Here is a 27748-nt window from a genome sequence, read left to right on the forward strand (position 1 = left end):
ATTCTGACTCTTAATGTGTGTGCGGGTGTGTTTGCAAAGTGTGTGTTGTACTGGCCCTGAAGTTACACAGCGAGGGTATAAATAGCGCAGGCCCACAGATCACAGTGCCAGACAGAATGTGGCATCTGCTGTGCTGAGAGAGAAAAGTGTTTGAGAGTCTCTAAACTCCTCTCCATTTCATTTCCAACCCCTCTTTTCCCCACTTGTTTTTCCCTCTTTCATACTCCAAGCTTCCAAAACCCATCCACTTTCTTGTTTTAATATTTTCTCATATTCCTGCTATTCCCCATTCCCCCTATTCCTTAACTCTCTGTCCCTTGGTCTTGTTTTCCTTTTCACCCTTTTCCCCTCTCAGATATCTACACATCTGCTGCCATGTGTTGAGCATTGCAAGACAGTCCCACTTTCCATTTAGGTTATAAGATTGCATTACAAAACACACAGAAAGCACCAGAGGAGCTGGGGAAATGGTGATAAAAACATAGAAAACAGGAAAACATGAATGGCCCTGCAGAGTTTTAACATCAAAAGGGTCGATTTTAAACCATCTCAATTTCAACATTCCTGTGCACCACATTCACGATGTAGAAAACATTTAATCTCACATGATTATGTGGCAATCTCAAGATGCAATCTTGACCAACTTTGTAAGAAAAGCAGACAAAAACCAATGAAGATAAAAAAATTTAAAAAAAGTCCTTGTCATTGGGGATTAAATCCATCCAGAGCTGATTACCAGTCCAACTGATTTAGTGATTCATTTCCTTTCTCCCAGTAAAGCCACAGTAATCTGAAAATAAGCTCTCAATCGTTGCATCACTCACATGGTGTCACACTTTGGAAAATGTCTAGGAATAAAACTCATTCACCCACTGTTTGTTTCCCCACCCAATGCCCTACATAAATATGCACACAAGATAAAGAAATCAGAGCAGAACAATCTTTTTCTAATGCTATTGTTGCTGTGTTCATTTATACATCTGATCGTTTAATATGCATTTCCCAGAAGCACACCCCTTAATCTTATAATCTGCTTTTGCTTTGATGGAGAGTTGTATGCCTGCAAGATAGAAGATAAACAGGCGGGCACACATCTGCACATAGACATTTGCAGCATCAGCAAAATTAATAATCAGTTTAACCGTCTTTATAGCTTCATTTTTACAATGGTCCAGCTGTTCTTTGCCCGTCGCTTTTAAAAATTTTTAATCTTTTGCTTTAACCATCTGAATGAGTTGTGACAGGTATTTCTTTGCATTTGTGTGCTGTCAACCCCTTTGGTGCTCTAGTAATTGTTTCAAGAGTTGGTATTAGACAGCGGCAGAGACCGAAAAAGGGAGAGAAAAGTAGGAGCTGCCAACGAGAAGACAAGGGACCATCCAAACGTCAGCAAGAAAATGGCAGCAGGTCATCTATTCATTCTTCTTTTTTTTGCTCGCAGGCGCTGTTCTTGCCTGTGAAGATGAAATTCAATCTTCATTCCTTCACTCACAGATTTCTTTTCTCTCCTCTTTTTATCAGCCTGTCTTTGTGCTAAAATTATTCTTTGCTGCTCCTTCCTTCTTCCTATTCTTCAATGCATTTTTTTTTACCAGGTTGTCAGCAACATCAGCAGCAAACATCCACAGAAGTTTTAAACATTACAAGAACTCATTTTTGCCTTTAAAGTTAGTAATTATGTCAGTGATTGAAGCAAATGTGGTCTTGCTTCTTCAGCCTCTGTCGTTCGCTCATTTCTTGCGTGCAGCATGAACATTTATGTTTTGACTGGCAGGTGCAGTGTCTGAGCAATCTGGGATCAATACAAAACTCTGATTAGGGAACACATATGAAAACACAGAGCTTGCCACTGTCAGGATGAAGGACTAGTTATGACAAAATGTGATTTAAGAGGTAGCCAGTAGATGATAAGACTCAATAGAAAATAAAAAAAAACTTTAATTTTCCTCAATGTCTAAAATGTGGTTTGTTTAAGTATTGCTACCTGAAGTGCCTCCAAAGTTTTGTCATATTACAACCAAACCTCAGTATATGTTAATGAGATAGACTAACACAAATTACTGCATAATTGTGGAAGGAAAAGGATACATCCATCCATTGTCAATACCTACTCAACCCAGTGTTGCGATGGGCTTGGTGCCTAAATAAAACAGTCATTGGATGAGAGACAGAGCACTGCAGAGCACAAAAGGACAAAGAGGATGAGCAACCTTTTACACACACATTCATACCTACTAATAACCAAACTCTATGCAAAAATGGCTCTGGTTGTGCAGTTCCTGGATGATTATACATCGTTTCTTGAATTTTCTGCATAGCAGCAGCACAGCATTACTATTTAGATGTATCATTAGACAACTGAATGCCTTAGATGAAACATGTAAAACATTTGGCTTGGGGGACACTTGAGGTCCTTGGAATGACTCAGTGTGTCCCTTTATCGCAAACCAAGAACAGCCATAATTTAACTCACCAGCTAAAGAGGCTGATGAAAGAAGACATGTTTAATTGCTTTTTGAGGATTTCACAGACCAATTAGGATGGCAAAATGGAAATTTTGGAAGCACAGAGCAATTACTTTTTATTACTCCAGTTTTTCATCTTAGATTTTTAACATTATACATTTTAGAACCATCAGTAGTCAGAAACTCAGAAACAATCCATATCCCATTCCTTTTGGTGAGCAAAGATAAAGCCTTCTATCTGGGCTAACTAAATACAAAACAATTAACTATTTTAAAAATGTGGACATTGTATGTCTTTCTATTAACAAGGTCACCTCTGTTTAAGAGGTCATTTTTACACAAAATCATAGCACTTTTACTATGACTAACTCATATAAAAAGTTATGAATTAGTCATATTGTTGTACAGGTGGAAAACAAGTTTCTGTCCCAATTTGTGTAGTTCTTTTAACTTGAAAATTGGCCCACATGACATAAAGTGTTGACACCCTGTTTTAGATCAAAGCATTTTCTTGGACAAGTCAATGTCCAGATCTGACTCTAACTGGGAATCTATGGCTGATGACCTTTATCTAATTTGACTGAGCTTGAGCTAAATCAAGATGATTAAAATTATACTTTTGAATGTGCAAAGCTAGTAGAGACATACCTCAGGAGACTTTCAGCTTTAATTGCATTGAAGGATGGTTCTACAAAGCATTGACTCAGGGGACTGAATGCAAATGCAAGGCCCTTGTATAATAAAAATTATATAATAAAAATCTAATTAAGTAACTTTCCCTTGACTTCACATTTATCAGCATTTTCTTCTGTTTTTCTTTTCTTACTTTTGTGCATTACTGTGCCAAAATATGAAAAAGTTTAAGTGGATTACTTTACACTAAATAAACTATTTAGCTATACACTGTGTCCCAGGGCACATGCTCACATTAGAAAGGTTTCTCTTCCAACCTTTTGAAAACTGAATCTGAGGCCTAAGGGACGTCATCCTGGGATTTGGAACAGTTGAAGTCTTTTGGCTTGCGCGTCCGTTCTGAGAATTTTCCAGGGCGACATCGGTGCCAGGACGCCATAAGTCTGAGGGCACAGAAGAGCATTGTGACCTGGCGCCCACGTTTAGGGGCCTGCAGAAAGAGACCACAGAGAATAACACTGAATGTCATTGTCGGAAGGCAAAATGCCAGCGATCTGCTCCACATCCCATGACATCACGCCAGACAGCTATCCAGCTGTGGACAAGCATGCAGCACTTTAAAAAAGAAAAGGTAATTAGTATTTTTATACCACAACTTAAATATATATTTATAAGCTTAATATGACACTATTTGTGCTTCATATTTTATTTACAAATATTCTTTCTCAGTCTTAAACTTTTAGAAGGCAGAAGTCTAAAAATGCAAGTGTTGTGCTCACAGCTCCAAAGATTCTGACTCACAGACAAGAATGCACTTGTTTTCCACTGATGAAGTACAGATGTAGCACAAAGTTGTTGTGTGAATAAAGCCAAGCAAGAGCCTACTTAGACAAACCACCCATTGTATTGGATTCACAGTTTTTTCTTTCGAGTTTGAGGGAAGATTTAGACTGAATCCAAAAGTTTAACCAGATTAGTATGGAGCAGCTTTAATGAGGACACAGTTGTTTTTGATCAAACATAGAATGTCCCAGCTTTTCTAAAAATTCTTTATGAGACAAGAGAAAATTAATTTCACTTCATACTAAGAGAGTTCAGTGAGTAATATAACTCTTGAAAAACTCTTGAGACCAAATTGATGCTGTTTTATGTTAAGAAGAAAAATGTACTGTGTAAGAAAGTATACTTTTACATTTCAAAAGATGTCTCAGTCATATGGAGGCTCTCCATACAGTCATGCTTACAACAGAAAATCAATAGAAGTACATAGCAAAATGCACCTAAATGTACATAAAAAGGAAAATGAAAAACAAATTCAACAGATGGAGACACGATTCATGCATAAATATTAATTCACGTTTGTGACAAAATTCTCCAGTATGCATGAAGAATAAATGAAATGGGTCAACATGTATGACAGGGCAGGAGTGCTCATTATCACTTCAAGAATTGTCACTACATGGCTCCCACAGCTTTTGAAATAAGCGAAAGTGTTATCTCTGCTGTAACAAATCTGCTCCATCTAAACAGCAAGGATCATCTGATTAAGCTACATCTTAAGATATTAATATGCTGGGTCTTTTTAACCATTTTTGTATCTTTAGGTTGCAGAAAGGGAGCAGTGGATTTAAAGGTTTTCACAGCACAAATGTTTTTTGCAGGTGAAGAATGCAAATAATTTCACCACACTAAAGCATCAGAAAACAGATAAAATGTGTAACTAGTTGAATTGTACAAGATACACATGTGGGTAAAACTGTTGGTATCTCTCTGTCAAAGGTAAGTCTTATAAAAAATATAAGATTTTTACATATTTATTAAAATGTACTATTTCACAAAGTCTGTGAAAAAAAAATCAAGCTCCTCCCTATGGTCCTACTGCTATTTGCATACATATGTTGCTCAGTCAGAAGCAACTAATTAAAGCCAAGATTGCCTGATTAGTGCTGTCAATCATTCATGTGTACACACCCTCCACCTTGCTCTCTGCTGCTCTTTGGGTGGGTTACCAAGATGGGGTCAGCAATGAATGCACAGGCTCACTAGGATGCAACCAATAATGCCTGAAAAACAGTTGGTAAGTAATGGTAAGTTGTTTCTCCTCCATTAACAGAGCTGAAGTGCATTCATTGACGATTGACCGTGCTAAGCCACTTGTCCTGGCTATGATTGGTTGTTTCTGAGAAGGAGTGATGTATTAAAGGCCAACAGTGGCAACGCTGGCAGGAGTTCGTCCGGTAACCGATGGATTACTGGTTCAAGTCCCTGCTCTGTCATTGTTTTCTTGGGCAAGATACTTCACTTGCCTTGCCTCTGGGTGGTGTTCAGGTGTCAGACTGCTCCAGGGTAACTGTGCCAATTCTGAAAGCTGGTCTAATAAAAAGTATATATCTGCTTTAAAGTTATTTTCAAAGGTACTTCTAATCTTTTATAAAGAAGTTTAATCTCGAGACATAACATATATTATTCTGTACAACTAACAGATTGAAAAGGAATCTAAAGTCAATAACACCAATAATTAAAAAAAAAAACAAACACAAAAAACATTTAAGGTTTTGCTACAAAAGTGAGAAAAAAATATGAAGTTGCAGCTTTGGCTTTGTTACACTCCTTTCTTTCCCTAACTTTCATCTACACTCAGCTAATAATTTCAAAAACTTAAAAATGTAAATTGATCTGTGAGTTTTCTCTCCTATGCATTACCTACAAATGAAAAGATTACTGAAGTATGACATGCTTCAAATTGTTTTAGGATGCTCAGGCATAATTTGCTTAAGCATTCAAAGTTGATGTTGGAAACTGAAGGATGCAGACACAAGCAAGTACTTAGAGATTGCACATCAATATTCTGAGGTTAGTGGTGCAAAAGATTTACTGTGGTCACTGAATGTGTGAACGGATGATAAAAGTGGCATATATGTCAAGATGGTAAGTAAATGAATATGACAAGGCAGCGAAGGCACATTTACAATTAATTTCCCTTGTATTTCTGGTTTTGAAGAGTGTTCACCTAACATCTGAATGTAATGTAAAATTATTTGCTAAACAAAGTGCAGCAAAAATAGTATAAAGGTTTTTCTTTCCTATAATCTGTACTTTTCTTCGTAAAATAACGGTCTATGAGGATCATATATTATCCAAAGGGTTATTTGTTTTTTTTATTTGATATGTAAGCTATTAAAAGAATTACAACGTACTGTAAGCACAGCTGTGTCTTGAAAAGAAACCCAAACATTTGGTTATCCTTCATTCTACCTGTTCACATTCATAAATGTATTCCACACTTGAACTAGGGTCAATGGGAATCCATGCAATTGCTGAATAAGATATGTATTAACCCATAAGACACTTATATAAACTTACTGAAGACTGAGACGAATGTGCTCCAATTAATGGAGACATACATCATTGCTCATAATGGCAAATGGTGAATGCAAGAGAAAATAATTTTGTCATTAGGGAATGTAGCTGTTTATGAGAAATTTCTGAGCTAAAAATAATATAAATTAGAATGCTTATGTCAGCTGGTCTGGAACAAATTGGTAAAAAGGCAGTCAGGAAAAGGGGAGAGAGGGTTGCACATCTATCTCTAACAAAACCTAAGGACTTGTGGCAGATAAACAAACAACTTACAATTTCATGTTAAAATGAGACACATTTTATTTAAATATTGTCAATTTAAATGCAAATGTATACATATCAGATTTATTGAACAGCTTGAGGGCTGCCAGTGTTGCCTTGCAGTGAGAAAATCCTGGATTCAAAGCCCAGACTGTGTTCTATTTTGCTTATAAAAGTGTGTAGATGTGTCCATTGTTGTATTTTCTGTATCTGTCTATGTTGCACTGTGATGGACTGGCAACCTGTCCAGGAATACCCTGACTTACCAGAGAGAATAGTCGTGTTCTTGAGTAAATATTGTGAGTTATTGATTGTGCCCTTCCTTGTAAAAACAGATTTTTATGCCTCTGCCTGGCTGCACTGACCCATATCTCAGAACACTGCAGTGCCTCTATTCAGTCTTGACAGTGTTCACTCCTCTGAAATGCCCTGTACAAATACAAGTGAAGCTTATCTTAGAAAACAGCCTCTCTGATTTATCAGCAAGTGAAATGTAAAACATTTATGTTTATTTCTATTGGATAATGTTCCAAACTATTATTATCATTGTCATTTTTTTTTTGTCTTTTTCATTTTTAATCTGTGTTCTTCATTGGATGCAGTTCTGGTCAGAAGATTAGACATTTTCACCACTCAGTTGAGTTTAAAATGTTAACTTTTAATGATTCATCAGAAGTGTTGATTTTTAATGGACTGATCATGCAGCATACTGAACAACTTCAATGACATTTAAAAGCAGGAACTTGGTCCTGGTTTGACGTATTGTGCAAGGGAGCCGCCAGGAATCTTGGGCCCCTTGACAAAAATTAAATTGCTCCCAGAGCAAGGCGAGGGAGGGAGCAGCCACATGAGATTGTGATTGACAGTCCTAAAACACTATAACTCTCCTGCCTCTGATTGTTTGTTTCTAGACAACAGTCATTTCTACACTATACTGTCTCAAACTAATGACAGTTTTAGTAAATATTTTAAAAATATGTTTGTTTTGTAAAAGTTACGTACTGCAGCTTTAACTTCAGAGAGGGCAGATCAGGAGGGAGGTGGGTTAGAGCTGCTGCTGACTGACTTGTGTGTTAAGTGTAGTAAAAAGTACAGGTGCAAGTTAAAAATATGAATATGTTGGGTTTTTTTTTTTCCTTCGTTCATAGAATGCTAGTAAAATATAGGCAAACAGTAGTTTGAAGCTGAGCTAATTATGCTAAATGGCTGATAATCTCAGACAGTTTACCCACCTCTCTTGGAGAAAAACTGGGTTATAAATTGGCACTCTTGTTTTTTCCTTTCTCTAAAACCTGACTTTATTCTTTTTCTTAGCGGCATAAGTAACAGCCACAGTCATTCTTGTCTTCTACTGATTGCTGCTGAACACGTCACCATCAAGGGCTCCAAGCAGGAACAAACCATTTCATGGAGATCCAGAGGGGTTCGGATGTCTGCCATTTGGAACCAACACACAATAAAATCTTCTGACCGAACAATGATCCCAAACCCAACTAAACCTGGCTCTTGAAGGCTGTCAAGCTTGCACAATGATCTGTCCAAATCCATATCAAAACGTGTTGAATATCTGTGTGTTGTACTTAAAAGCTGGTTTCCCACAGGAAGCCAACCACCCTGATTGAATGTTATGCATTCTGTCAAGCAGAATGTAGCTACAAAACCCCGATAGCTACAAAAGCCATGTGGTCAAAATAAAACCTCTAAAGAAACATTTCATCAAACACTAGGGGAGGTGTATGTATATTTAAATTTGTTAGGGTAAAATTGATAGAAAATCTATAATAAATCATAAACTTTTGCACCCATTATTTTTGCTTTAATGGAACTTTTAAGTTGGAAAATAATTTAGCTCTTGACAATGAACAGCTTAAATGCATCTCTGAAATCACAAAATTAATCCAATGTTCATACCACAATAACTAAATGTTAACTTATCACTCAGATTATAGGTTTCATAAGTCTATAGCAACTTCCACACTGGCATATATTTATTATGTTTAGGTTTCTAACTCATCAGAGAGGGGGCTATGCTAACTTACGTCAGACTTATTCACTTCTGACAGTGCAGCCCTATTCCCCTGCAGGACATTTCATCTTGAGACCAACAACTGACCTCATGCCAGCAACACAATGTTAAAGCCAAAAGATTAAGTAAGTGTTTTCTGTGTGCTCTGCTCTTCTGCCAGAACTGACTCCTTCAGTCTTGGCTGTTATTTCTAGGAGCTTGATGTCCTTTGTGTTGCAAGCATTCGTGCACAGCAGTTCCTGAGCTGTAGAAATAGAATTTAGGTAAACAAATTTAGCTCCTACAGCGTGTCACATTTTGTTTCACAAAAACTCTCATTTGGAGATGAAGAAACTGCATATTGCATTCTTTCTAACTGCTAATGTAATGACACGCAAGCCAATGAGGCTTTTAATTGTTTTCAGTTTTGTGCAGAATGCAAAACGACAGTTTAATTTCGCCATGCAGTCAAATTCAAGGCATTTAGACATTCTGTAATAAGTCAAAGGTGCATGTGTCGTCACACAGAGAACGCTGTGAGTTTAAGAGTGCAAATGAGTATGTAAGCAAAACCGAGTTCATTGTGATGTGCAAGGCAAAACCATTTGTGCTTTCAATTGCATTAGCTCCATTTCCAGTTCCAGTACACAGGTAAGATGCAATACCCACAGGACACACTGTCTCAGTTTTAGACATTACATCAGTGTTGCACAAGAACCAAGCCAAAAGAAATATTTTCCAGTCAAAAATGTTGCCATTGAATCCTCTTTTATGTATATAACCCTCTGTAACACCATTTTTAATGTAGGAGAAAATCTCTTCAAAGCAATGCAGAAAAAGTAATCCATTTCCACAGAATGCTGGAGGGTTTCTTGGAACACATAAATGGTTATTCTCTGTTGTAGCACTCAAACCAAACTACCAGTCGGTGAGTATTTGCCAAATAGAGCTTGTGTGAAGCCCAGTTCAATAGGCTATTTAGATCTCCACAGAGAACAGCTTGTTTTTCCACATTTCTCTGTATCTCTCTCTAGACCTCTAATCCTGTTCCATTGTCTCTCTGTGTTCCTTTATGGTGGGCATGGAACAGAAGGGAAAGCTGATATAATAATTAGAAAATCCTCATTAGGACTTGTAAGAAACATTCACAGTTACTCTGCCCTTCCAACTGAGCCTTTTCATTTTCTCTGTTCCTGGCCTATTCAGATACATGCACATGGCCTTCTATCTGCTGATTACCCATTTTGCTGCAATTCCTTATAAACATACATACAGACAATATACAACAAAAAAAGGGCACTGAAAAAAGTTTTTATACTCAACATCAGTATTTTGCAGTTAATAGACAACTAATAATCCACAAGCAGGCCTTTAATGGTACATGTTTTTTGTTTTTTTTTGCTCACATGTTTTGAATACAGTAAATAACACAGCAGTCCATGACTAATTAGATTTGAATCGGAGACAAACTGGGCTGATCATCTGACAAGCTTAATGTCTGAGGGCATGCACAGCGTTTAAAGACCATTTTCTATTTTTGGCCATGGCATTCGAACTTACGAGAAAAAAAAAGTAAAACAATCTTTAGAAAAACTGCAAACTAGACTCTATGTTCTTGTAGATGACCATCCGTAATTTGACTGCATTCATGTGTGCAGCAAATTTGCAAACACTTCTCTGTGTTTAAAAGTCTTTATTGTACAACTGTATGAGACTGTCTGTCTTTGTCTTCTGGCTAAAAGTTACTCCAGTCACTCTCAGCCTGGTGGGTGGGCCAGATGCTGTGCTGGCAGTTCATTTCTAAGCAGAGCTTGTTGAGGAAGAATATGGTTTTGAGAATGGTGTGGGGAGTACGGGGGGCATGGGTTTTGGGGTACGCCCTGGTGGGTATTGGGGGTTTGGAGGATGAGTGCATCTGCCGTGGCCTGCTTGATGCCTGGGGTTCTGGATCCCATCTGTGGTGGGAGTGGGCTCTGCGTCGCTCTATGGTGTATTAATACGGAAACAGGCAGGGGCCAGGTTGGTGGATGGCCCCCAGAGGAATTCAAAAAGGGTCCTTGGCACCCATCCCCTTCTCCCTAACATATGTAACATTATGCTAGAATAAATCTTGATGTGTGGTACAATGGACTTTGCAGGTATGCTTCTGCTCTTTCTGGGTACTCTGGCTTTGTCTCACAGTCAGAAAACATGACTGTGAGGTTAACTCTCTCTTAATTGTCCTTCCACTTTGTGAGTGTATCTCTTTGTGTTGCCCTGTGATGGCCTGGTGAGTTGTCCTCCAGCATGGACCCCATCTCTTGCCCAATGACCTCTGGAACTAGGCATCAACACCCCATGTGACCATGCAAGAAAAAGCAGTATTAGAAATTTTCTATTATATTCAGGAAACAATACTTGTATCCCCCAACAGTCTATACTGGAAATATACCTAAAGATAAAATGATTTAATTACTTGTGGACACAGGTGGGTAGACTATCTAAGAGCTTCAACACATTTTTACTCAAATAAAAGTAAAAAGTAACCATCCATAATATTACTTCAGTATTTTTTTTAAAGGCTGCTCATGTAACTGGCCGTAACATCTGATTTAATATTCTGCAATGTCATAAGACAGATACACACACACACACACACACACACACACACACACACACACACACACACACACACACACACACACACACACACACACAAAAAAGTTTCCATTTTGAGAATGATCATTCCCCATGATAAGCAAACTTATCTAAATGAAAATACTTTTAAACTAAATACCAGGTTTGTCTTCCTACCCCGGGTTCTCTATTTCTCTGGTGGTTGTAAACTGTCTTTCCTCCGCCTGGCCTCTATGTGTCTCTGTTTCTTTCAGTCACTCCCAAAGCTGTGAATGAAAAATGAACAATGAAAGAAGCAGAGAGCAGTTCATGAAAATAAGGAAGTAAATGGTGTTGGACTGGAATCGTAGCTTTACCTCTGTTGTTTTGAACAGAAATGTATCAGGTAGCAGCTCCGTGACAGAAGGCTAAGGAAGTTAGCGCTTAAGCTAACTCCTTAATAGACACATTCGTATCGTAAAGCAGCCCATGTACACAGAGACAAGTGAGAGGAAGACACGAACAAGTAAGTAAACAGTACTACCGTGCTGAGTAAAAGAAAGGGAACAGATTTGTGTCTTGTATGAATACGTTAGTCAGAAAGAAGTGGTAGAAGCAAAGAGGAGAATTTCCCCCCCTTGTATTCAAGCAGTTTATGTTGCTATTCTGAGTCAGCCTTGATGAGTAGTACAAAAACAACAGCTCAAAAAGAGAAAGAGGGACACAGGTAAACAATATATTGCATGTTTGTCCTCCTTCTCCTCCTCCTTTCAGTTCGAAGAGACATACCTACACACACAAACACACGCACACACACAAAGAAAAACATAAAGGTCAGGGCCTTGGGAGAGCAAGAGATATTTGGACCCGCTGAGACTACACATACTCAGCACTTTGAGTTAGTAAATAAGGAGAGAGTGAAAAAGGTATTTCAGTAGCTGCAGAAGCAAGACACCATTTAATAGGACTTGGACAATGTATTTTATTGTGTTCAAGGTTTGCATTCATTTATTTATTTTTTTTTCTGCAGAGCTTTGCTGTCCATAATGTGCTGCAGACGCATGCCACTAATCAGACATAATGTCATAACTACACATTTTTGCAAAGTAGCAATTTGTTGATTGTATATGGTAATGTGTAATGTCAGTTGTTTTATTGCTTTCTGTTCGATTTTTTTACTCTAATTTCTTAAATTAAAGACAATATAAATGTGTCTTTTCTACTTTAATATTCTTCATCAGCTTTATTTAACGCTATAGAAAATATACAAGGCTAACCCCAATCTATCCGATAAGTGCCCTACAGGTGCTTGTTTTCCTTGTTGTGTACTAAAGGGAGAAATTTCTGAGATTTACCTGTTGATGCAGTTCCCCAACAATGTCCATTTTTATTGTTGGGGAACCTTATGGAAATCGACAAAGATTTTAATACATTTCAGATTATGTTTTTGGAAATAGCCCTGGCACTGGAAAGAAAATGCATTGTTTTTGAAGTAAAAACAAACAAGAAAAAAAAAAAAACATAGGATCTTTAAAATAGTACAATCCTTATTTAACCCCTTTAATATCAACCTCAAAATGCTTACATGTAAGTCAATGGGTCCATGAGGACACAGGTGATGAGCACTGAAACACAAAGTTCTTAACATTATGGTAATCTTCCAGTTTTTGAATTTGATTCCCAAGTTCTTAAACCATTTCTGGACTGCATACGATTTGTATGCCCTTTTGTGATGCTGTACAATATCTGGCTGAAAGAGGGCACAGCCATAAGGGAATTTTGTTTTCACACCAACTATACAACCCATAAAGAACAAAGTGCAATGTATTGTGTATTCTGATGCCCATCGATCAGAACCAACATAAATTTCTATTGCAATGTGAGATGTAACATATTTTATTTTGGATAAACTCTACAATCGCTTTGTACATGAGCTAGTCAGACTACGCTGTCTGTGACCCTGTCACTGGTTCCCCAATTTTCCTGTCTTGGGCAACTTTTTATAGCTGGAGATCACTACAAAACCTCTTGAGAGATGCAGTTTGGCAGATTCTCCAACCCAGTCATTAGCCATCACTCCTGGCTATTGTCAAACATGTTCAGCTCCTTTTATGTTTCTATCTTTTTGCTTTAACACATCAACATCAGTGAGAAAATCTTTACTTGTTGTCCTATATATTTCATTCCAAATCAGGGACCTTGATGAAGAGATAATGGGTATTATTTTACCCGTCAGTCATTATAATATTATGCCTAATTGTTGTAAGTTAGGGATTAAAGTTGTGAATCTTAGACTTTTCCCTCATTTAAAGATATCAATCACTCCCAGCAGATCTTAGTTATATACCATGTCCCATGCTATTTGTTTCTAGTATAACTTATTTATGTGATGCGCAGATATTTCAGTCACGATGGATCACAAAGACGAATCCCTGGAGGGGCTGAGTCAAGATGATTTGCCACAGATGGATGGCTCCTGTGATGCATGTGAGCCTGATGAAGCCCAACCAGCGACACATGTGTGCCACATCTGCAGCTTCGCCTTCTGCCCGATTCATGCTGACAGACACTCCAGCAGCACACGGCACACCTTAATGCCTTATAACAGTGAAGGTGCTCAGGCCTGTGGTCTGGACACAGAAAGTGATTCAAGAGTCGAAGGTACAGCCCAGGATGGATCCGGTGAACAGAGAGCAGCTCAAGTGGATGAAAATCAGGATCTGGCAGAAGGTGGTGAGTGCGTGGATGCAGACAAAGAAAAAAATGCGCAGAATGAAGGAAAAGATGGGGAAGAGGCTGAGGCTGCGGCTGCGGCTGCTGGAGAGGCAGGGAAGAGGGACACAGTGACAGTGGAGAGACTGCGCTGCAAAGAGCATGGCCAGGAAGGCTCCCTATACTGTAAACCAGACGAACAAATCATCTGCGTGGTTTGCGCTGTGCAGGGCGAGCACAGGGACCATGAGATCATCACTTTGCACGAGGCCTATGTGTGGCAAAAGGTAAGCAGCAAACAACATGACAGGTTCATACAAGGAGGGATAGCAGAGTGTGATTTATTACATGCCAAGTGTTTGATCTAATCACTTATGGCATGCTGTACTATATCTGCAGCCCTGCAGCATTTTGTATTCAGACTATCACCTATCTGCTTTGCATTTTTAATTTATTATCAAGTATTCCACTAGCTGTGGGCCTTTCACTCCTTACAGCCAGCTCAACAGGGCTTTGTAAGCGCTTAGTTTAATATTTTAAATACAACATTTCATGGTCACCTGCATGACTTCATTATTAAACTGATCCAACTGCACTGCGATATAAGTACATTCCCTGAAAACCATAAAATGGAAATGAAACTCTCATCACTGTCAATTTTGCTTCACATTAAATGTGGATAAATATAGTTTTTTGTCTTTCCGCAATGTTTTTCCTTTGATCATATTTAATTGGCTCAGTAATTTAACTGTTGTTCAGTAAAGCATAACATTACCATTGGAGTTTAGTTATTTCTAATCATTTATTATGTTTTCTTGGATATACATATTTAACTTTGTTAGTTTACATTTCAAATGGTTATATGAATTACTATTGTAAAATAATATTTTAGTAATCGAGTAATCTATCTACAATTAATTGAGTAATCAGATTTAAAAAAATATCAAGTAAAACATTGGTAAATCTAACATAACAGCCATATTACTATCGCATATCAACATTAGTCCAGTTTTTCACAGTTGAAAAGTTATACAAAAATCTTAAATTGTATTCAATTCAATAATAAAGAGGCAAGCTCACAAATATGCTTATAAAAAATCACTATATACTCCAGCTTTTCGTTTACAGTATCTTCAGTATCTTCAGTCAATTTAATAGATTAACTCTCACCTTGCCCAGACATTTATAGCTTTTGTGTTCATGTGTTCATTTGACACCTTCGTTCGTCACACACAAAAGTGTGTGACCAGCTAAGTGCCGCCACGATGCGCCCCGGGATGATATAAAATAAATTTCCGGTTTGTCCGTAAAGCTACACATACATTGATTATCTAATGCACAGCCACCTGCAGTGTACAGTCTATCCGCCCACCTGTATTCATATACCTGCAGCGCTCTTCCCCGACGTTCGCTCTTCACCGCCACCAGGCAGCAGCTCAGGTCCAACAGTCTCGTAGAAAAGGCTGTTTTATGCCATTTAAATAAAACTAAACTTTTATGAGTAACCATTTTTTTAGTATCTTTTTCCTTTTAGAAAACAACGTTTGTAACATCTGAGGTTGAAAAAGATTTTAGTGTATTCTCAAGTTATTTTCTATTTAACTTCAGTTTTGCATTGTAGTGAAACATAAACACTGCATAGACCAAAAAGTTGTCATTGAGATGAAACACAATTGCAAAGCATACATTTTTTAAAAACTCAGCCATAAACATTAAAATGTTGACTTCTCAAATTAGTTTGAATGGATAAAAATAAGTAGTTTTGCCTCTGCAGATTTTATGTAGAAATCCTTTGTGTCGTCTGGGCCTAAAATAAAAGGAACCATTTAGTCTCAAAAGCCACATCTGTCATGTATTTATGTTTAAAATGCCTGACTTGAGCACTGTGCTCTTTAGCTAAGGTTCCATTAAGGGTGACTGATGTGCTGGATGAATAAATGCTGGCACCACTGTGGTTTTCTTTTTATATTTTACAAAAGACATCACTCGTCTTGTCTAGACAGTAACAACCATATGCTGCAGATCTTGTAGCAAGTTGTTAGGTTTACAAAGAGAATCAATTAACATGTGTCTAATGGAGTCAATCACTGTGTTATCATTGAATTACTGCTTAAGCAACAAAAGTTTTCAGTTGTGAACACCGCAATAGCTTTAGGAAATGTGGCAAAAGTTGAAAAAAAATGTCATACAAAGTCATTTTATTAAATTTTCTTTTGTTTTGTCATGTGTCTGTCCATCTGGAAAAGAAAGGTAAAGTAGCCAGCTCACTGGTTTATACTAAAAAACACTCATAGATTAATGAGCACCAAAAAAAAAGTCACACATGTGGCCCAAAGACTTTTCATTTAGTCTAGACCTACCTCAGTGTTCATTCTTACTTGCAACAATTTCTACTGATGAGTGATGATGGCAGACCTGTTACATGATTCAGTTTATTGCACAAGTTTAAGATATTAAGCTTTATATGTAGAGTTGCAGTCAAGGATGCATTGATGTCACACATAATTTATTTTGTGTGGCAAAAGTGGAGTACTATCACCAAAATCTGTGTGCCCGATTCATGCAAATACTGTTTTGCATGAATTTATATATTGTTGGGTTTTTATGCCATAATATTTGTGTTCATCTCATGGTTTTATGTAGTATCTTACACTGTTGTATTTACTCCTTGTTGACGTTTTCTATCTGCAGAGCAGGCAGGGTCACGACCTGCTGGGCTACACACAGCAGATGGCTGAAAACGTCAAGACCAAGTGGACTAACCCTGAGGTGAGTGCAGACCTTTCCTGAACTCCAAATAAAATACTAACGCAGTTTAGTTGATATCAGAATTTGCTAAAGAGCACCTCTCAGGAGATGTGCTCCAAACTGCTATATTTAACCAATAACTTCAAAGCAGCACAAGAAAATTTATGTGATCTACATCTGGATATAGAGATTCATGTTAGATGTTTCTTTAGAACTTTGTGTTACTGATTTTGTAATAGGATTTACTTGTAGTTCCACTATTATGTCTGGAATAGTTTTATTAAAGTTGACAATAACATGAAAAAGCTCATATAAATTAATGAATTAAAATATTTTATTGGGAAAAGATTAACCACATAAATGAGTCACTCTCAATTAACTTTGTATGATTGGTTGTATATAAATAACCTTGCATTACATAGAAGTGATGGAATGTGAATAAAATATACTACTTTACTGAGCTACCTAGAATATTGTTGATTTGATTTTTTCTGCTTTGATGGCCTATTTGTTCAACTGATTTATGAGAATTTCTTTCATATTCTTCAAAGAAATCGGCATCCATTGCTGCTTCATTCAGCACAATTTCCAAACTTTGAAAACACACAATTTTCTTCAAGATATTTAATTCCATTATATTATAATTCTTGCATAACTCATATTTAGACAGAGCTGTACGTGTGACAGTAATGAGAAATTCTGCAAAAAACAAAATAAAAGTGCCAAGACATTTACTTTTGCCTCATCACCAATACTTGTGTTATTCAATAAATGTCTTTATTGTGCTATTTCACAAAATTAGTCAATGTTTTTAATCAGAACCCTGGATGACCTCATGTCAAAGACATAAACAACAAACCACCTTCATAAAGAAAACGCTATTGTCAGATGTGACTATTTTCCAACAAACATAATACATGTTAAAACTTAATATTTTTTTGCAATCTCACAGAAAATATTTAATATAATAATAAAAGGCAAATCTATTCCTAACCTGCATTCAATTGTATCAAGAGGCTGAGAAATTATTTATTTGCCATGTAGAGTCTGTAGCATTAAACAGCACAGCTTTATGGTTGTTGCAGAAGCACAGCAGTCCAGAATGTTATGCTGCCTCATTCCCAAGTCTGTTGTTACGGATTCTGCAGATAAAATTCAGCTTGAACCATGACATGAGTGTGGACATCTGTAGGCTTTGGCTGATGTCACTTCTTTGTGTCAGCATATTTGTGCAAAGTCAAGAGCTGTCTTTTCACCTTTATTTGTCTATTTTCTTCCAAAGTGAATATTCAGGGTTTTTATATGAAATGTGGAATACTCAATGTCCTCAAGGTATCTTTAAACTGATTTTGAACCTAGGCAGTTGATGGAAGGAAAAACAAAAGTTATAGAATAGTGACCCCCAAATGTCTGCACACCCTTTTTATACAATGTCATATCTGTACTCTAGATCTGAAAAACAAATATGTGTGTGTGTGTGTGTTGGAGATATTACTACAGGATAATTGCTACATTAAAAAAAGCTGGAAAAAATATTTATTCCATCATTCAATTTTAATAAAGTTGCTGACAGATTTGAGAGGTATTGTGTGCGAGTAAAGTTTTGAGCAGCTTTTCAGTGTATAGATATTTCAAATATGGTTGCTCTCAAAGGAATTCTGACCCATATATAGGAAATATTTAATCTTGATGGTTGCTTAATTCTGCTGTGGTTTGTTGTTGAGCTTTTTGTCTCTTGATAGTTTTTGTCTGCATGGAACATTTTTTTCTGCATTCCTGTTGAAACTCCTCCAGGTTACTCTCTGCAGAACAGTGCAACTTGTGGATTTCTGCTCATGTTAAAGGAGAGAAATAAAAAAAAAAACTACTTAAGGTGAATTTTCATAGCAAGCCAACCTTGAAAATAGTTTCTGTATTTCCATTACAGATGCCGTATAGTGGAGGCTTGTTGTGTCACTGAAAATAAAACCTGACCGCCTAGAGTTAGAGGGTTGTGCATTGAAGGGCAGAAGAGTGAAAAGCAACATCAGAAACGTGCGGCTCTGGTCTCAGCAAATTACCACTGAAAGCAGAAGTAGTAGCATCTCCTGCTCTCTCAACCATCCACACATTTTCACCTCTGTCAAAAACGCTAAAGGAGAGCAGTGGCATACCCGAGCACAGCTGAATACTATGAGGTGTGACCCAGGCACAATGGCATAATGTAAAAGGTTAATTTCCCTCACCTGTGGGAGATAACACTCTTTCTTGTAGCTTTCTCCCCTTTACCCTTTACCCCTCCTTTACAGTTCATATGTATTATCATATTGATATACCAGCTCTAGCTATAGGTTTTCCTGAAGGTTGTGCATTTTGCTGTTTCAGTGCAGGGGAGCAGTGTGTTGGGGAAAAGCTCTTACCTGCTCACTCACCGGGCCTGGTGTTAGAGACCATTATGTGGATTTGTCGATGTGTCCTTTCTGCTCCCTCAAATGTCAGTGTTTATTATTATGCATGACAGGCAGCCTTCAGAGAGGCTGCTTCTGGTAAGGAAGGTTATGTCTTAAGTATGTGAGCAACACAGAGACAGACACACAAAGTGCATTTGGAGTAGGCTAAATTGCATGGTATTGACATCCTGAAACACTTTCAGTACGAAGAAGCCAGAGTGGTTGTCTGGTTGGAAAAGATTTAACCCTTACCATCAGTTTGCTTCTTGAATCCAGCCTGCTTTATATCAGTGTTTTGCAAAAATATTATTTTCCACACTCTGCAAATATATTAATATTTTAATACATTATAACCACAAACCTAAGTGTATGATACATCATCACAAAATAGGATGTAACTGAAATGAAAAATCAAGTTTGCATAGTTTTCAAGCTTTTTGATTATACAAATATGAAATGTTTCAATTTATATACAGCTCCACTGAGTTAGTACCTTCCAGAAATGCCTTTCAATACAGGTATAGTCATAAATTTTTTCAGGTAAGTCTCCTCCAGCTTTGTCCATCTTGAAATTTTTGCTGATTTATGTTTCTTTTTTCTCAATCAGTCTGGAGGGAGATCTTCTGAACAGCAATTTTCAAGTCTTGCAACATATTCTTTAATAGAGTCAGGTCTGGATTTGGAGCCATTTTTCTCTGGTTCTATGTGTGTTGTGCTAGTGAAAGGTGAATATGCCGAGTCTTTAACAGACACTAATGGGTGTTCTTCCAGGATTGCACTGCATGTAGCGTCATTCAATTTTCCCACAACTAACAAAACTATATTAGGCTTGTTTTCAGTTGTGTCATGCTCTAAACACACAGCACACATAATTTGTTTACCATTTTCTCTAATTACCTTCAAGGTTTTATTGAACTGCTGGATTTCACAGAAATAAAACGATAGTGATCAACAAGTTTCACCAACAGATGAAAACAGTCTTTAATGGTAGTGGGGTAAAGGGAGCTGTATATACTTGAATGCCATATGTTTATTTATTTTTTATGGATACAAAAAAAAAACATGCATCTATACATATAAAACATACTTTCTAATCCACAATTCTATTTTTCATTTTCTTTGTCATTTGGATTTTGTTACATAATATCCAAATAAAGAAAAATTAAAGTCTGTGATTGTAAGCTGACAAAATTTGAAAATGTTGAAGGGCATCAACATGCCAGCAAGACTCTGTATGTCCTTTCCATACAGAGGTGAATGGTGATTTAAAAGTCATATTTTCAGTTCAAAGTGAAACCGAACACAACTAACATATCAAAAGGTTTACACTGAAGGCGGATTATCTAAATTATTAAGCATTATCTGCAGTCAGTGAGCAAAAAGGGAAAATTTATGTGCTTATGGTAGATACTAACTAGATTTATCTTCAACTTACCTTTTGTTTCTTCACGTTACGGTATGGGGGATGGCACGTACATATTGTAAAGCTGCTCCCTACAGCTGAATCCCTGTGATATGATACATCAGCAGAGCACAGCACTGCCAGTCACAAAAGTGTATGTGTGTTTATTGGCTAAATCCATTTTCACTGTCTTATATGATCTACAAGAGAAGCAAGCACATTAAAGCTGTCTTAAAGACTCAAAGCAGAGAGGCAGGCAGTGGAGGAATAAAAAAAAAAATCTTCCCTATCTTTATCTTTGTTCTGTTCTTTCTATCCAGTCCAATTGCTCTTTAAGGCTGTCACTTCTATTCTATCTCGACATTTTAATTCTGTTACTTTATGGCATTACCAGGAATGTTCCTTGGCTGACATTGCTTCACTCAAAAGCAATAAAAAAGTTGCAGGGTATTGAAACTATTATAAGATCCCATGCCATCTTATTTTTCTTTCTTTCTTAGATATAGATGATGTCTGTGATTGTGTCAGAGCTATTGTTTTTCAAATAAAGACTATATTTATTGCTTTGTTTTGTGAGAAGCTAAATTGGAAAATCTAATTCTGAGGGGAGATAAAAGAGTTTGAAAGTAAGAGTGCACTGCTGTGTTGGAACACGTCCACTATTGCCAAGGGCAAGGACAGTTCAAAACCATTTACTCCTAATGAATTATTAATGGTTTTTAGGCCCTTTTAAAAAGACATCACACCAAAAGGAGGACTGAATAAGCAGCACCGTCGGCTGTGATTTTGGAAGACCAAAGATTTTAAATAAACTCTCACTTTGCAAATCCCGCCCCCCACAATTTAATACTGTGTAAAAAACATTAAATCGGGAATTCTGTGCTCAAGCTCTTTAGTGTATTTAATTTACATATGGAATATTTTAAATAAACCTTTAAAAAAATTGATATTTATCTTAAATTTCTAAAGCTTTGTTTCTTTGAAACAATGTGAAACGTGTAACTTTGAAAGCTGAAGCTACTTTCGTGAGGCTCCTTGTATTTTGTAGTATTATTTTCATATTGTTCTTTTTTGAATTCCTGGAGTTTTGCTTCTTCTTAACTTTTGACTACAGCATATTCTTTGTATCCGGTCAGAATTTATACTTCAAAAGTTTTCAGTATAGTTGCTGTGTTTAGTAATTTAAAGTGTCACATAAGAACATTGGACATTTTTTTCATAAACTATAAAATCAACTGTTTTAGAGGGTTATTAGCCACAAGAAGTTGTTTACTTTGCTACATACATGACCGCAGCAAGAGCATAAAATAAATCTTAATTTGTCCCTTTTTGCCATGTCCCCACTTTCCTAAACAATCAGCCTGATGTCCTGCCAGGGCTTGTTCCCGCTTGCTCCTCTTGCGTCCTTACAGCAGCCCTCCCTGCGTAAGCATTGTGCCGCTGTTCCTCCTGAGGCCTCATTTTGTGGCCTCAGCTTGCAGTAACGCTAATGAAAATTAGCATGCATGAATGCTCTTTCCTTGCGGCCAGTTTTTTTTTTTTTTTCCCCAGAGCAAAAGGTTTGTTGGCAAACTCCACAAACACAAACATCCCAGATCACAGTGTACATCCGTCATGTTGACCATGAGGACTTGTTTAAAGGGCACAGGGCTTTCTGTAGGTACTGCGAGATGATGTAATGGTACACATGTAAATCTTGACAGAGACAGGATGGAAAGTTTTGTGTTAGCCAGTGCAGCCCTATTTGTGTTGAGAGCATCCGATTTTTTTAATGCCTCAATACAAATTACTATGAGTAGTTTATATATGAAAATTAAATTTCCTAATAAATAAAATCATTTAATTCTTGCAAGTGCTGTTCTTCTTTTCATCTAAGTTTTTTATTGTTTTCTCAACACATTAACATATTAAGATAGTTTTCAGCATACATTTACATAAGACATTAATCAGTCAGTCAAGACCAGTCAATGTGAAATGGTGTTTATAACTCTGGAATTTCCTCCATCTTCTTCATCCACTGGTCCATAATAGCTGTAAACAGATTCAAACTGCCCAAATGTTCAGTAACTGAAGTCTGACTTCTTGCTTTTAGCTTAACTTCAAAAGGCACATGTACATATTTATTTATTTATTTATTTCCATGTCAAATGTATTCACACGTGGTAGCTGTCAAGATAACTCTTCATGGTTACTTTCATTTACATGTCTGAAATTGAGAAATATTTTTCAAATATTGTTATATTTGGAACAAATCTGAAGAACGGAATATGATTACCAAATCTCCAGCTAGAATATAACCTTAATAAAGTAAATATATTGTGTACAGTGGAGAGGAGTCTGAAGAATTGTTGCGTGGGTGTAAGAGTTTAGAGGCCTAATCTACCAGCAGCTTATTGATGGATTTAGAAGTCCCCTCTTGCCAGCCAAATCTCCCTTTTGTGCAGTGACTTAAGATTGCAATTTGAAACACAAGCATTCCCACTGGATTACCCTCATAAACCTTTGCTCACAGCCTGACCACAGATTATGTGTTCTGTAACTTTTCAGTTGAGCTGTTTATATTATATTGTTTGCATTTGGGTAGTTTAATCCAAGTTTGAGAAACACTAAAATTACCTCTGCCTCTCCTAGTTTATATTTGATCCTCTGGATGAATTTTGTTCATACCTCACAAGTAACTTGAGATGTATTTCTCCCAAAGACCTTTTAGGATCTCATAGACTATGGAAAGGAATTAAAATGCATTATTTTACCAAAAACGTCAGCCCGTGATTAGAGACTGGTGTATTATATTCAATTGATTGAAAATTTGTTATAATATACAGTTTACAAATGTCCTGCTCTGAGACATGTTTCTCTATTCATGTATTGTTTGTAGGACGATGCGACAATAATTTACTTCCACAACTTATTGTAAGTATAGACTTTAATGTACTGAGACTTTACGTCTCCACAAAATATCTTTAGTAGTGTCATCAGCATAAAACATTTGATACCTAAATATCATTTAGTGGATGATGCCAAAGTCCAGTTTTTGTGAGCTATTTTTCTGCAACTTTTAAATGCTTTCTTGCTCCAAAGCACCGAAATCAAATAGCTGAATTCCTTCGCTGCCAACCATTCAGCCCTGCAGATGCCCCGTATCAAAAAATTACTAGATGGTTGCTCTCAATGAATTAAGTTGGTCATCCGTGGTCTAACTATATTCTCACCTATCTTGTTATTGGGTGTACCTTGCTAGTGGCAGATTGGACCTTTTTTTCCTCCAGATCTGTCTTAATTCTTGATGGCATTGATTCAGTAAGATGTTGGAAACATTCCTTTGAGATTTTTATTGACATGAGAATTACAAACTTGCTGCACATTTGGGTGTAGCACATCCAGTCTCAGCAGAGAGCTCCGATTACACAATATCCCAAAGTTTCTCTATTGGACTGAGATCTGGTGTAGAGTAAACAAGCAATGTTAGAGTTCATTGTCATAAAATTTTGGTAAGCCTTTTAATTGTACCCTCATCTTTCCTTTCTCGGTTGGCAAGAGTGCCACTCCCAGTGCGTTCTGCATTTTTAGCCCATCTGACTCAAGATGTGACTTGTTTATTAGAGATTGTATTCCTCATACCTTGGATGTAACAAGTAAGGATATGACTTAGTGCTTGATTCTCTCTCAAACTAATTTGTTCATTCTTCTCAAACCGCTGACATCAATTTTATTTGAACTATTCTGTGTTAGATCCTGCTTAAATTCAAAACTTCCTATACTTAATATTTGCATACAAATTAAGCTCGGAGTTAGAGTTTTGTTGATATACAGTGATAAGCTAATAAAAGGTGTTAGAAAGTGACAAACTAACAGCAGCTGTTCCAATACAAAATTCTAGTAGTAAATGTCATGTAAATTATTAGTTTATACTGTATTCTCAGAGAGCCTGCAGCTGCAATTTTTATTAAAATTAACCCTTGTATTTTGTTAATTTCATTAACTATTAATCCCGGAGTGGTTGTGATTAATGACAATGCTATAACTTTAAATCTTACGGCTGCCTTACCAGTCTTTCAGAGTTAGAGATGCATTTAACAAGTCCAGATAAGCACTGAAGCGTTGTCCAACCTAATTTCTTGGCTTTCGTGCCTCATCTCTCAAACATATATTCAGGTTGTTAATTTATTTGGGACTGACAGAGAAAAACTCATTGCTCTCCTATTGGATGTTAACTCTCTCCTTCTGTCTTATTCAGAATGAATGATGAGCATGTTTTTCTGTCCTCATAGAAAGAGTAATTTAAAAGTGTTACCTATTGCGCTTGGTTTAATGGGCAATTTGGAGAATCTGATTGCTTGTGAAGAAATGGCAAATGCATAATAAAACTTTGGGCCCTTGGGGGCATTCACTCTGCCAGACTTTGTGAAGACAATGATTCTTTGCTTCACTGAAGAGAGGGAGGCTGAAGGGAAACAAGACTGAGTGAATGGAGAGGAACAGAGTTAAATTCAGCTCCAGGGAAAAAGGGAGATAGAGCAGCTGATGTTTGCAGATTAAAACAATTAGAACACATTAAAGAGAAGAGACCATGGCAAGAGAACCTGGAATGTTTTACGCCATGACGGCCTCTTTTTTTTAAGGAGGAGTCATTTCAATAGGAAGGATTGTAAGGAGGAGTCTGCTTATTGAGGTGCTTTAATGTAATGAGTCGGATCTAAAGAGTCTCAGCGGAGAGCTTGGTGAGAAATTAAAAAGTTTCTCGGTGAGCAAGTCAACCATCTTGAAAGCAAAACAGATGGCTTCTGTTGTAAAAGAAGCATCTTAGTTCTCTGTTTACTTATGGGATTTGCAGAGTTTGCCCCAGTGATTCTATGTCTTACTAACAAATAGTTCCTGCATGAAAGAAACCTGTTGACTTGTAGAAATTTGTTTGAAAAAGACAACGACATTGATTCTTTCTCGCTTTCTTTGATCTCTTTATTTTGCTATGTTCCGCTACAGTATTAGTCACTGACTTGCAGTGCCTTGAAAACTATTCATATACCCCTACATCTTGTAAATTATTGACATTAAAGTCACAAAAAAGAATTGCAGAAGACATCTTGTTTACAGATTGTCTATTTAGAGGATACAACCAACCTGATGAAGATGATCTGATCAGATAAAACCCAAATGTTACTCTTTAACTTGCATGCAAAATACTATGGACAAATTCTAATACTATGTGTCCATGACATCATTGGCAAACTTGCTGCTGGCACCATCATGCTGTGGGAATTCTTTCTTTTGTTTAAAATTCATAAAAGTTTGGGGTTGTAATACCTTTGTTTGTTTTTATTTCCTCCTCTCTATCATATTTTCTACTAGATGTCTACAGAGGAACTGGAAGAATATGTCAGTGGCCAGTTTGATGAGCTCCGCAGGTTGGTTCGACTGGAGGAGAGGCGAACTCTTCACCTAGTGGACCTCAAAGAAGCTTTCCTTACAGCATCGGCTGCAGAGAAAATTGCTGAAATCACCCTCGAAACTGAAAAGCTGCAGGAGGAGATGGATAACATCACACACCAGTTGTGCCTGCTGGAACAGGCTGAGGCTCAAGCAGTAGGACCTGCAGCGGTGGCAGAGGTCCTGGCAGCGAAGCCTGGACCAGTCCACAGATTACTGGTGAGAAGATCCTCTCTTATTCACTCTCATTGTTTTTGTGAACTTACTCAATACTACAAAGCTGAGTTACTGTAGAATTTTGAAGATGCACAAGTATAACTATTACAATTTTAGCAATTGGAAAAGAAATGTAAATTTTTTTCTGTAAATGAAATAATTCAGTGATTTTTTTAAAGCTGTAGATGATTTGTATAATTTTAAATTGAAAGTGTAGAAGGTTATCCAGTACTAGGATAACAGCATGTTTTATTTAATGTCTTGTTTCTTACTCACTTGTCAGTAACAATATGAAATATAATTTGTTAGCATATTACTGATATTTCCACTTTAACAAAACACTTTATCTAATACATATGAAGCCTCAAAATTGATGTTGCAGAGCACAAGGCTACAAAAAGTTCTTTGAAGGTTTTAAATAACATTTATTTAAGGACAGCACAGATTTAGTTTATTTTGTAATACAGGAGTAATTTTGGTGACATCTCAGCTATTCATAATTTGGATTAGATTTAGCTCTTATTCTTACAGTTATTCAGGATTTATACTTCTAGCCATTTAGCAAAGATCCAAGGTTTTATTATTCTTTAAATTCTGCTAGTGTAGAAGCTGCAGTGATACACAGATTTGTTCCCTTGAAAGGTCAAACTAGCTCAGTGATTTATTCTAGATATTATATATATTTATACAAACATACATAAGAGATAGTTGCATGAAAATATAAAATCAATAGTTTTGTACTTTTTTGAAAAAAATAAAAATAAAAACTTGGAAGACATACAAAGGCTTGGACGTCTACAGAACAGTGAGGGATGATCACAGGATTCTTTTTATTATAGAGAGACAAAAATACACTCCTTAGCATCTGGCAAAGTGAAGGACACTCTCCAGAGAAGACTTCAAGTGAGCAAACATAGAGGCTTCTCCACAAACTGTAAACCTAAGCCTTCAGAATGGAAATGTCAGATTAGCCAGTATTCTTCAAAAAGATAAAACACATATCATTAAACAGTGCAAGAATTATGGGGAACAGAAGCAAATACAAAGCATGCCTCAAAAGCACATCAAATAATTTTTCAAATGCATGAAGAGCAGGTGATGACATAAACATGCATTGGTTTCGCATCTCAGGTTTGCTAAAGTTTAATGATAGTAACTGAATGCAGAAACAGCTGATGAATTTATCTCCTGTATTTCAGTCACAGAATGCAGCTAATGCTAAAAATCAGTTCTCTTCTGTGGACAAGAGAAAAAAAAAACCCTGATGGCTTCAATGACAGCAACTGGGGTGATTTTGATTAAAAAAGTGGAGATTCTTGCAGACGCGGAGTGAACCTCTATCATTCCAATCACATTATGCATGTCATTTCTTAAGGAAAATGCCATAAAAGAGCCACAAGCATGTAACCAATTTTATTGCAGTCCTTCTATTGTATCTTTCCTTGTTTAAAGATCAAATATGTTTTAGAGCCATTAAAATGGGAAAGGATTAGAC

General features: G+C 36.9%; 1 protein-coding gene across 1 annotated transcript in view; it reads left to right on the forward strand.

The window, feature by feature from the left end:
* The first annotated feature begins 11619 nt into the window (after window positions 1-11619).
* Window positions 11620-27748, forward strand: part of trim44 (tripartite motif containing 44) — a 42717-nt gene continuing 26588 nt past the window's right edge. The window contains 4 exon segments of the mRNA XM_055031672.1: window positions 11620-11845; window positions 13717-14318; window positions 16723-16800; window positions 25960-26256. Of these exon segments, the coding sequence (XP_054887647.1) occupies window positions 11809-11845; window positions 13717-14318; window positions 16723-16800; window positions 25960-26256 (1014 nt within the window). The 5' untranslated portion in view covers window positions 11620-11808.

This window comes from Poeciliopsis prolifica, unplaced genomic scaffold (genome assembly GCF_027474105.1).
Source record: "Poeciliopsis prolifica strain line A6 unplaced genomic scaffold, Auburn_PproV2 SCAFFOLD001, whole genome shotgun sequence".
NCBI classification, from domain to species: domain Eukaryota; kingdom Metazoa; phylum Chordata; class Actinopteri; order Cyprinodontiformes; family Poeciliidae; genus Poeciliopsis; species Poeciliopsis prolifica.